The sequence below is a fragment of the Symphodus melops genome (genome assembly GCF_947650265.1).
Source record: "Symphodus melops genome assembly, chromosome: 13".
NCBI classification, from domain to species: Eukaryota; Metazoa; Chordata; class Actinopteri; order Labriformes; family Labridae; genus Symphodus; species Symphodus melops.
In genome coordinates, this window is record NC_136703.1 from 1,942,898 (window position 1) to 1,954,737 (window position 11,840).

Below are 11,840 nucleotides of genomic sequence, written 5' to 3' on the forward strand. Positions count from 1 at the left end.
GTCAGACAAACATATGATTGGTGATGATGGTACAGCACAGCATCAGCCCCTAAACATTAAAGCAGGAATAAAATCAACACACCGGAAACAGCGCAGACGATATTTAAATCTAAATTAGCCGTTGGAAGTGCACGAGACCGTACAGCTAGCTACTACATAAAGTAGCACATACGGCAAGAAAATATTTACTAAACAAAACAATATTAACCACAAATGACAAGACAGCAACAGTCACTAAACGTGACAAGACTACTTAGCTCACTTTATATGCAGTTTGATTTGGTTAAAGTTGCTTTTAAGTCTTAGAATTTACTACATGTAACGGAGCTGTTTTCAGTACGTACCGTAATTAATAACGTCAACCAGCCAAGGGAACCAACTGACACTCTCAGACCGTTATAATCACCACCACACGAGGGCGCTGTTTTCCAAATAAATAAAGGGAGCCTTGCATAACTGGGATTTTTTTGTTTGTTTTTTTTATATATTGGAAGGAACTTTTTGTATTTTGACCTCTTCAAAAAATAATGTAAATACACAATAATTAATTGCAGTGGGAAACTGTTGTGTTCTAATTTTTTTTGAAAGAATAGTCAGGCTTTTATAGGTCTCCTTCGCTAACATGAAAAAGAAAAAAAGAACGAATTATGCCATCTGATGAGGCCTGGGGCCAAAATCTTTTGATTCTTCGATTTGAAGTCAAGGGCCACAAAAAATCCACTCAAGGGCCACAAATGGCCCCCGGGCCGCACTTTGGACACCCCTGTGTTAACCTTTTCTGCTTAGGCGTTCCGACCGTAGTCAGAGCGCACAGGGGAGACGCTGCTCCAGGGCCGAAGTGTCCTCCAACTTCGGGGCAACTTCGTCACTTTACTGTGGTGAAGCAACTGGTAAAAAGAGACAAGGAGAGTCTGGCCGTGTTGAGGCTGCTGGGCTTTATTCTGCTCACTTTACTTGAACGGTACACTTTTTGAAGCTGACTTCTCTCTCTGCCTAACTCTGTCCCCGGCATCACCATACATGACTCGTGCATGCCTCTCTGCAGACACATTCGAGCGCCCGCGCCGCTCTCGCTCTCTCTCTCTCCCGCTCTCGCTCCACCACCCACAACGCATGCGCACTCAGCCATTCACAAACAGACATGCTACTTATATAGAGTGGTGTAGTTTTGAGTCCTAAAACCAGGAAGTGAGTTAGCATTTTAGCGCCATGGGTTCCTAACTCTAAAAGTCAATGGGGATTTTGAATGGGTTTGCTAACCAAAAAGCCATTCAAAATCCCCATTGACTTTTAGAGGTTAGAACCACGGCGCTAAAATGCTAACTCACTTCCTGGTTTTAGGACTCAAAACTACACCAGTCTATAACACATAGATAGAAATAAAAGATGTCTATTAAATCTATAACTCAGAGTGAACGCAGCAATACATTTTGACGAACTTCAGTAATCTACATTAACCTTGTTACACTTGCTTGGCGCCTCTTCCACGCTGCTCCACGGTTGCTTAGCAACAAGCTTCGTGTGCGAGGGCTCTGTGGTGTTCTTCATTAAGTTTGACGCAGTTTGAGCAACGATGAAGAGGAGTTTCAAACACGGGCAAATCAGTGGATAGAGTCACCGTCTCTCAATCAGATGATCAAGGGTTCGATTCCCTGTTCTCGCGAGTAACATGTCCCATGTTATTACTGTTTTTGAAAGTTTGACCTGTGGGTGGGTGTCACAATAGAACAGTGAGAAACGTTTACCTGCATGCTGACATAACCCCAAAAGATGTATGAAGACCAAAATCAAGTGTGACTGCAGGAACTTTTGTTTTTCATTGCATTGTTAAAAAAAACAAGCCACAAGTATTAGCTCTCTGAAACAGACAGAAAGATCTCCTAGTCAGACTGGGCTTGCTTGGACTGACACCCAGCACACTTCTGCTCTGATGGCCAAAAACAAAACAAAAAACAACTTGTGATGCATACTTAAAAGCAGATATATTCATGCTTCATGCAGAACACTTGACAACTATAAAATAGTAATAACTAATAATTTTATTTGGACCAAAGCACAGCAAAGACAATTTATTTAGACCACAGGGGGACTGTTGGAAAAGGTGGTTAAAGATCCCTTTATCCCTTCTTCTTGGAAAAGAAGGGATAAAATGTCCTCTTAAATGCAATCACACCTTTAGACTCTGTTTGCTCCGCTCAGTCTTTGACGTCATGCATCAAAAAAATAGGCACATTCACGTGCAGCAAATCTGTATCTTCTTGCATATAGTTTTATAATCAAACGTAATCACACCTTTAAACTCAGTTTGCTTGTCTTGAAAAGGCCACCATACAAAGTGAAGCTGCACTTGCGTAAAAAGCATTTTAACAGCAGACAAACTAAAACTTTGAGAGGTCTTAAACACCTGCAGGGATGGACCATATGTCATATAGACTGAGCTGAGTGGGTTGTAAGTGCTCCACTGAATGGAAACATGGCTGAGTTGAATGCAACATTTCCGTCTCTCATGGTAAAAAAAAACGATTTGTGTGTGCAAACTTGGAAGAATTGCAGAGGGATCAGAACGACCAGAGGCTCAAAGAAAGGACTGTTGTGGAAACGATCTTGTGAAGAAAAGAAAGATGTGTTTAATTTGATGTATTGAAATATTTGCCTCTTTAATTTGAATTGTAGCATCAACCTGACATGAACAATTAGGGGCCAAATAAAATGTTTCTTTGAACGCAGTTACTTGTTATGTTTTATTTCAAACTATTAGTGCAGCTGTGACCAGTGTGGGCTAAACATGGGAGGAAAATCCCATCACTGCATGTTCAGAGACTGTATGAGACCGGTCTGGCTGCAGATCATTTGCTGATGTTGACGACAACTATGTGGATCCTGCCAGCCAGGCCACTCCTGGATTTTACACCTCAGTAGCTCAGTACTGGATTGATCTCCTTGTAACAGAACCCATAAGCTCTGCTGTGTCATTGACCTTTAGCGTACGTGTAAGCATTGTAACAGCAGGGGGCAGCAGCACATCAGGTCGTCCTACATGGCTGTCTGACTGGGGTTGTCAGGATCGAAGGTCATGATCTCCATGTGGATGAGACCTGAATGGATAGAAAAAAGTTTCATTAATGCATTTGATATTGGTGCATTGGAAAACTCGCTACCTCTTTGAAGAGTCACCTTCGGCCTCTTCTACGTCGCCATACTGTAACACTCACCCCTTAAGGGTTGTATTAACTCACACCAGGGCTTAAAGGAAGAATTAACTTAAATCAGAAAACTTGTTGTTAATGTAACTAAACCACTCAAATAAACCATTTGTCCAAACTCAATTCATTCACTTCAATTTAATTATTGTCGGGAAATTCCCATCAGTCACGTGACTATCATAAACAAAACAAAACAATTAATAACAACCCAAATAATCACTTGACTTGCCCTAACACACCCTCAAAAATTCATTCAACAAAACCACCAAACGAAAACCACATAAAGCAAACTAAAGTTCATATTTTACGGTCTCTTAGTCTCTGTTAATCCAAAATAAATCCTCTGTCGGTGCGGCCGTATGTGCATCCCAAACGTTTCATCATCAAAAATAAGCGACATAATCCCAAAAAAATAATCCAAACAGGGATATTCCAAACCAGACCAAAAAAAAAGGAAAACAAAAACGATCTCACCCGGATCCTTGGAAATAAAATATCCCGTTCCCTGGCATCGACAAACTTTTCCTCAGCCACGAGCCGCGTGTCCAGGAATGAATGAAAAAAGGTTGGAAATCCTTATTTTCCCATTTGTTGATTTGATCCCTTCATATTCCACTGTTTATTTTTTCTAAAACACCTTAATCCCCAACAGCATATGAAACTTAATTGTCAGCCGCAGAAAAACTTTTCCCTGTCACTGAACTTTTTCTTTCAGTCACCTGTTCCCTGGTTCCCTCACGTTCCTCTTCCCTCCTACAGGTTAATTGATGCCCCTACATCATTTCCTTCACTACCATGGAGTATTATTTATTTTACACGTTTCAATCACAATTGAATTTCCTTTTCTATGGATCTTGAAACAATCGTTCTTTTTGTGGCTCTGTCACAATACTTACTCTTCCACTCTCCAACGTCGAGCTCCAGGCTCTCGAAGGAGTCGTCGTACGGAGCTGGGTCCGGCTCGCTCTCTGGGTCGTAATATTCAGCCAGGAAAGGGTGTGACAGTCCCTGCTTAGCTGTCAGCCTGGTCTCTGGATCCAACTGTAACATCCCCTCCAGAATGTCCACAGCTAGAGGCAACAAGACGAGGAGAAAAACATCAAGCCTACCTGATAATTAGTCATAGAATAAAATAGGATGTAAATGTGCTTTATGTTGAGGATACAAACAAATCAAACAGACGGTTTCTTTCTGATGATTAGAGGGTCAAATGATCAGAAAACCTTTTTTCTTTCAGCTGGCGTTACACTGTATCGATTAGGTAAATGGACTTGAGCTTGCACTTTTCTAGTCTTCGGACTACTTAAAGCGCTTTTACAAAGCAGATCACACCTACACATTCACACACTGATGGTAGAGGCTGCTGTTAAAAGACTCCATCAGTATCAAGTAATGCCAATCATAAAAAAAATCACATGTTGCCAACAAAGCAGAGAGAAGAACTTGGGGTTAAGAGACTTGACCCCCTGCAGGAGCTGGACCTGCGTTACCCGAGAAATGGCCGACTCTCCCACTGAGCCACAGCCGCCCAGATGACCCGAAAACAGTCTAGGCTTAATAAGATATAATGTTGCACAAACATGCAAAGAGGACCACTGAACAATCAAAAGAAAATGCTTGTATAGTTTTTAATAAAGATAAAGCAAAGGAGAAGCAAAGCACACCGTTTTTCTCCATGGATGGAAACACCTCCCTGAAGTTTTTCTTCTTCTGCTGAGGAAGACTTTGCACGTATGATTGGGCCTGAAACAAACATGTAGAACATGATGTGAGCATAGACAAATTATGATGCCTTGGCTTAAATACCTTTATTATCTAAATGCGACGAATTTTAAGTGCTGAGGTTAGCTGGAATAAAAACTTACATCTTTACTCTGCATCTTCTGAACCAGGGAGGAGTCTGGGGTTCCTGTGAGACGGAGAATCTTCTTCAGCTGATCAATACCTGAACACTCAGGGTAAGGAGGTCTCACAAAAGGTAGCAAATATAAGCGGTCATCAAATGCTTGAAAGGCATACGATAGTTTTCATATTTTTCACTCTATCGTGAGGTCATCGCGTGTTGGAGTAATCCCAGGTTAAGTCTTCAGAGAGCGCTAAATGGCTCGTTCTACAAATTGTGCAGGAGTTCCCCGATTCAAGACGAAGAATTTAACGACGGCTTCGACCCTCTATGTTAACAGATGAAACCTCTGACACAGACTCACTTCTCTGAGCAGCCCTTTCCCCCGGCAGCCCTGCAGCGTTCTGCAACCCGGAAAACTTCCACAGAGCTGGCCAATCAGAAGTAAGCAGGTTAAGTAAGTTCAAACACTCATTTGAACCCGGAGGGAGAAAGTTCATTTAAAATGAGGCATTCCAATAAAAGGATGAACAGTCAGTAGTTTGCAGAGTGATCCAGCAGAGGGCACCCTCTGAGTAACGTTGCTGTAATGTGGCAGAAGCAACGGGCCCAACATTCAGGAGATGATAACGTGCATGAGGTAGACTCTCACTGCTCTGATGGAGAGGCACAGGGTCGCGACTAACCTGCAAGTGTTTGTGTGTACAACTGACGTCTGTACATGTAAGCTCTAAACGGGAGAAACTCTAAGCTCTCATCAGCTCGTCTTGTTGTGAATACAAAGAGAGCTGCACTGTTGGTTTCAGATTTGTCATTGGAACGTTCGAGTGAAGTAAAATGTTTTGTGTCTGTGCAGCGTGGAGCAGGGGGCGGATCTCGAAACCTTTCCATCTGGCACCATTTCTTTTACATTTTGGATCATTCAGGAGTCTGGCTTGGCCGGGATGAGTGTCTGACAGCTATATGACACAGTTTATCAACATACAGTGTAATAAATGTTCGAGGATACTGTCATGTCCTTGGAAAAGCACCTGTCCAGTGATCATCTCAGCCAGGATACAGGCGGCTGACCATACATCCACTGTTAAGGGGGGGGGGGCACAAAGAAGGAATATTAATAATACAAATGTAATCACCTACTGTTCATAACTTCAACTTTATAATTTGTTTTGTTTCCAGCCGTCTTAAATGGACTACTGGCATGGAAGGAAGCTGCTGCTCTTACCTGTCTGACTGTAGTGCATCCAGTTGAAAATGATCTCCGGTGCTCTGTACCAGCGCGTCACCACATAACCTGTCATTTCACTCTCCGTGTGTCTGGCCAGGCCAAAATCCAGGATCTGAGAACAGATGCAGACGGGTTACTGCACAGACGCTGCCGTGCGCTCCACTTTGACGTTTTGTTGGCTGTTTCGCAATTTTTTATAATTTTGAGTTCTTTCACTCTTACCTTTAATTCACAGTTCTCATTCACAGCGAGGTTACCAGGCTTTAGATCCTAAAAAAAAAAAAAAAAAAAAAAAAAAAAAAAACTTACAATAAATCGAATTACTAATAGATAGAAAAAAATGAAATATTTACAGCAATAGTTTGGAGACGACATGCAGTTTATATAAGGATGCAAGAAAATGGAGATGTAAAGGTATAAAAAAGTTTAAGATACTTACCCGATGTATGATCCCTGCAGAATGAATATACTGTGAATAAGAAAATAAAATCCAGCATATTAATGGATCATTAATCCCACAGGTCAGCATGTGGTGGACACTGTAGCTTCAGTGTTTAGCCAGCTCTGCATGTGGTGGACACTGTAGCTTCAGTGTTTAGCCAGCTCTGCATGGGTCTGTAAAGCTTTCTGCGTTCTAACCTCTCTCCATGTTTCAAAAGCATCTCCAACATTGATCCTAGTTTGAGCAGCTTTCTGCTGCTGGAGCTTATTAGAAACATGCAGAGGCTTTTTAGCTCGGGTACAATCACTTCTATCTGAAGCAGTTCCACTGCCCGCTTCCATCGCTGCAACACCTGTTCACCTGATAACTGCTCTCATATCTGGCAAACCCAGGGGCGTCCAAAACGGCCTTCAAAGCCCCGCCTACCTTCTCTGGTCCAATCAGATCCAGAGCATTCAGGAGCAGAATCTAAAGTTAGAAGGAGGACATACTGGCTGCTGCTTTGTTGTCAGAGAAGCTTCAACACAGCATGTTTCCTTCATGATCACAGAGGAAGAGAGCGTCGTCATTTCACTCAGTAGACATCCAGATACAGAAAGTAGCTCTAAAGCTTTTTAGGTGGCCTGACAAGAACCTTTGATTAATGAAAACATTCTACACATCACAGTCTCTCCACCAACAGCTAGTCGTCCTGATATAATCTCTGTATTTACCAGCCTTCAGAGTGAAATCCAGGCCATTTCTACAGCCCAGAAACGTACACACACACACACACACACGCACACACACACACACACACACACACGCACACACACACACACACACACACACTCAGATAAGAAAGGAGGAAACAGCTCTGGGTCAAAAAGTTTACAACTTAATACGAAGACAAAAGACACTTAAGAGAAGCTGGACTTCTTTAACTCTCCTGGTTACACAGTGACTAACAATAAGTGGAACAGCAAACACATTGAATGGCATTTATAGGTACTGGCCTGATTCACAGACCTTGTGTATGTAAAGAGGGAGCATGCAGGGTAAGGTCAAAGGTCAACACGTCACTCTGCTGAGCTGACTCCTTTCATTCTGATTCTGACTGAAAGAAATGTGAATCAATAAATCTAAACATATTTTTTTACTTTGAATCATTTCAATAAAGAGCTTGGGTGCATTAAGCAAAGCAGTGATCAGCGGCAAACGAATGTTTTTGTCTACGTCGTATGGCGACCCTGGATGGGAAACGATGGGAACATTTTTCTGGGTTGATCCCGAGAAACATTCGGGAAACCTGACAAACTTCTGCAAGAATTTGCAGAAGTTATTTCTTCATCAGAATTTCTCAGCCAGAGGAACGTGAGCAATGGAAGAGCACAGAAATGTAAAATGTTTTAGCGGTATGGAAGCCCAGAGTGGACATGCCTCTCTGATAACGAGTCTGTCTGAGATGTTGAGGAAACAACCTGCATTGATTCAGTATCATGGGAGTTCAATCAGATATATTGAAGCAAGAGTTCTTCGAGCTTCCCTCGAGATGGGCCTGACATATGCAGATCTCAAATCAGTGCTCGCTATTCTGCACAGTTTTGTGCAAAGTGACGCTCGCGTCTCAAAGTAACTGAAAAGATCTGAAGTTTGTCTCGATCTGGCAGAAGTTTCTCAAGATCTTGCAGTGGATTTTTTTTCCTCTCCTTGTTTCTTCAGTGCAAAACCTCAGACCAGTTTCTCAGGTTTTCTCACAAGTTAACTCAGATCTCGCACAAGTTCTCGTAGAGATCTCAGGTTCTTGCAAAAGTTTTGTTTCCTCTCTTTGTCTCCTCCAGGATCACGGACTGTTTGTGGACACTACTGACTATTTGTCTTGAGATTGTTTGTGTGCAAATTAAAGAAGAAAAAAAAAGGAAACCCACCATGAGCCCCCTCAGCAGCTGGTAGAACAGGTATGTGATGATGCGATCTGTTAATCTCCTCTTCTTCATGATGTGGCCCAGATCCTGGGCTACCAACGGCATCACCATGTAACTGCAGAGAGAACACAACCATCATCAGACATCACGGGATATGTAAAGGTGTGTGGAAGGAAGCCTCAACGCCAGAGATAACAAGAGCTGGTTGCTATGGTGAGAAAACGTAACGTGCAAAAAAAAACAGGCTGCTCTCACATCCTTGCTTGAACTTTTGGTACATGCACACACACGCACACACAGGCTCTCGACAAGCTGCAACAACTAGCAGAAGAATGTGTCCTCACTCACAAGGTTTGGAATTTTTCCAGAGTGGAGTCGGGTGTGAAGACGTTGAGGAGGCAGATAACCTTTAAGGGAAGAACAGAGTGGACACATGGATGAGCAGAGCGTGGATTTTATTTGTGTTCATGTACGTCGATGGAGACGGTCCGGACTGCAGGTGTTCTGTCCAGATGTGCTGCCGAGACTATCTGTATCCTCCATCAAATAATGCTTTCAGTTTTCATACATGACTCACTCCATGTGCTGGAACCGGAGGGTCGCCGGCTCAAGTCCCGGGCGGACCGAGTCTGGAAGTTGGTCTGGTGGCCCCCTCATTAGCTCAGGAGCGCCCCCTTCCCTCTGACATCTTTCCTTTAGTGCACGTCCACAGGATGCTCGGGCTTTGTGTGTGTGTGTGTGTGTGTATTTCAGCTCATGTGTGTGTAGCATTTATCAATAACAGAGTTTAAAACTGAATTTAAATAAAGACGTGTATTTCATGGGGTTATCTCAGAAGATAATCGCAGTCATGTGTTTGTCGTCCTTCACAAGTTTTCAGTGAAAACACTGAACCATGAGGGCTGGAACAGCACACAACAACACGCCCGGGCTGCCCGGAAGCACTGACAACACTTCTGCTCCTGTCCAATGATCCATCCATTCTACTTAACTGACCGATTCTTTGACGAGCGTGAGCGGGTTATTGCACCACTACTCGACACTGTTTCAAAGTGTTCCATGTGATTGCCTCCCCCGCCCGTAAAGTTCTTACATTGTCGTGCTGTATGTGCCGCAGCAGCCGGAGCTCCCTGTAGGCCCGCTTGGCGTGGATGAGTGACTGGAAAGGACGGTACAGCTTCTTGATGGCCACCTTCTCCTTTGTTTTCTGGTCCATGGCAGAACTAAGAGAGAGAGTTGTCACAACCGCATCCCAAAAACACATTTATCAGTCGACAGTCATGGTCACATTTTGTCCCTTTCTTATTCTGAAGAGGCCTCAGATAACACGACGTCTTGATAAATCAAGATTAAAACAAACACGTGTCGTATTTAAAAGACAGGTACAGCGGCTATAGTCCTCTAAACGGGCGGCGCAGGTTTGAATCCGACCGCGTCATTCCCCACTCTCTCTTTCCTATCTCCACAATAAAAGCACAAAGAAACCCAACAAATACATCTTGAGATGGAATCTGAGGACAAGTGTATTTTTGTATTTATTCATCACTCCCACTTCATCTGTTAGTGTCTGCATTTCATTTTTGCACATATTAAAAGTTAAAGGTCACATGGGGGTTGTGTTGGAGTGAATCTGTGCCTCCATGTTGAGATGACCTGTCTATATAAAGGTGTATTTAGAGGAAAGCGTATCGTAGAGGTGGTCTGTTGTTCATAATGAGATCACTTCATGAAAGTGGAGAAGCCCATTCCAAATATATCTAATCTGCTCTTCTGTCCCTTCTCTTTTGTTCTCTACAGCTGAGCTGATTAGTCCGTATCAGTTAATAAGATCCCGTCTGTCAGCGCCTTATCATTCGGCCGCACTGTGACTGAGCTATCCTGGATTCCTGTAGGCTGCTTTGGAGATTCTTGTCATATCAGAGGACCTGCATTGACTTGCTGACTCGCCTGAGGCGGACAATAGTGCTTCTGTTGGCAGAATGTCAGAGATATCTGGGCCTCTTGGACTCAGCAAGCAACACAGGCACAGGGAGAGGAATGCAGACTGAAGGCCTCCTTCAATGTAGACTGCCTATAGAAAAGCATTAAAGATGCCAAACATGTCTAATGGTTATTCTTAGAGACAGAAAGAATCAATCTGGCACTAACGATTCCTCCAACTAGAAAAGTGAAGTAGGCCTGTGCAAGCTGGAGGTGTCTTGAAACGTTTTCATTTTCTATAGGCTGCTATAAAAATAAACTTTTTACCAACAATTTTGGTGTATATTTACCAAAAATATTTTTTTTACCCTTCCTTCAATAATCTAAAGAATAACAGATCATCTCCAAACGGTTTGACACATATCCTGCCGCGCCTCCCTCGTCTCTATGCCCGCTGTGAAGTGCCCCCTCCCCGGGGTAAACTCACCAAACGGTCCCGTAGGCTCCGGAGCCTATCGACCGCAGTGCCGTGTATCTCTCCGGGACGTCCCACGTCGTTTTCTGCACCTCCAGCCGGTGAAATCCCGGTCTGACGGGGGACTCCTTCATCGGAGACTCCATGTCGCTCCTGTGCAGAAGAACCGTGTTTACAGCCGTGAAGGTTCCACCTGGCTGACAGGTGAGGTCTGCGGGGTAGAGGACAGAGGCACGCAGGGACACGCCCCCCCACGTCCTCCTCCTCTGTCACCGCCTCCTCTCAAGAGCAGAGGTGTCAATAAAAGCAGCTAATCTCTATGGATCATTTTTGTAGTCTTTTGACTGTGTGATGAGCTGACTTCAGATTGGATCGGATCGTGGATGATTTATCCAATAGGAGGCTGAGACACCTCTGTCCTGCTTTTGTTCTCTGTTCACACCAACACACAAACAGCAGATATAAAGCTGGATACACGCTGATTTTAAAAAGTGAGAGAAAAATCATCTGTGAACCTTATTATACAAAACAAATGTGATTTTTGACACATTATTCAGCTCCTCTTTTTTCAAAAGAATCTGGATGAATTTGAAAATATTCAAGTGTTTTGTTGGATGTGTTTTTGATGGTGTTGTTGTGGCGTCTCACACCAGTCCTTGTCTTCATTTCTGTCACATGTTACATGTTGCTAACATATTTTATTCTCTTCTCTGTGGTATTGAATGGATTTTGTTCATGGTTTTTGACTCTGGAGACTTTTTCTCTTCGTCCTGATCCTCTCCGTGTCTCCTTTGAAGCTCTTTGAATCGCTTTGTTTCTGAAAGG

At 43.2% G+C, this 11,840-nt stretch overlaps 1 protein-coding gene across 1 annotated transcript; it reads right to left on the bottom strand.

Annotated features, from left to right (window-relative positions):
- Positions 1–2,168: 2,168 nt before the first annotated feature.
- On the bottom strand, positions 2,169–11,274 carry LOC306833647 (mitogen-activated protein kinase 14A). The gene is made up of 12 exons (XM_079359047.1): positions 11,028–11,274; positions 9,714–9,843; positions 8,969–9,027; positions 8,624–8,735; positions 6,714–6,743; positions 6,497–6,544; positions 6,272–6,386; positions 6,056–6,127; positions 5,069–5,148; positions 4,868–4,946; positions 4,100–4,273; positions 2,169–3,095 (listed from the first exon to the last, which is right to left on the bottom strand). The coding sequence occupies exons 1-12, from the start codon at positions 11,159–11,161 to the stop codon at positions 3,034–3,036; spliced, it is 1,095 nt and encodes a 364-aa protein (XP_079215173.1). The 5' UTR covers positions 11,162–11,274; the 3' UTR covers positions 2,169–3,033.
- Positions 11,275–11,840: the final 566 nt, after the last annotated feature.

What these genes read in the sequence shown, in the direction of transcription:
- LOC306833647 (XM_079359047.1), bottom strand. Translation starts at nt 11,161, where the DNA reads ATGGAGTCTCCGATGAAGGAGTCCCCCGTCAGACCGGGATTTCACCGG. An exon ending in ATGAGAACTGTGAATTAAAG is followed by an intron (nt 6,387 to 6,496) that starts GTAAGAGTGAAA and finishes ATCTGTTCTCAG; the next exon opens with ATCCTGGATTTTGGCCTGGC. An exon ending in GATGCACTACAGTCAGACAG is followed by an intron (nt 6,128 to 6,271) that starts GTAAGAGCAGCA and finishes CCCCCTTAACAG; the next exon opens with TGGATGTATGGTCAGCCGCC.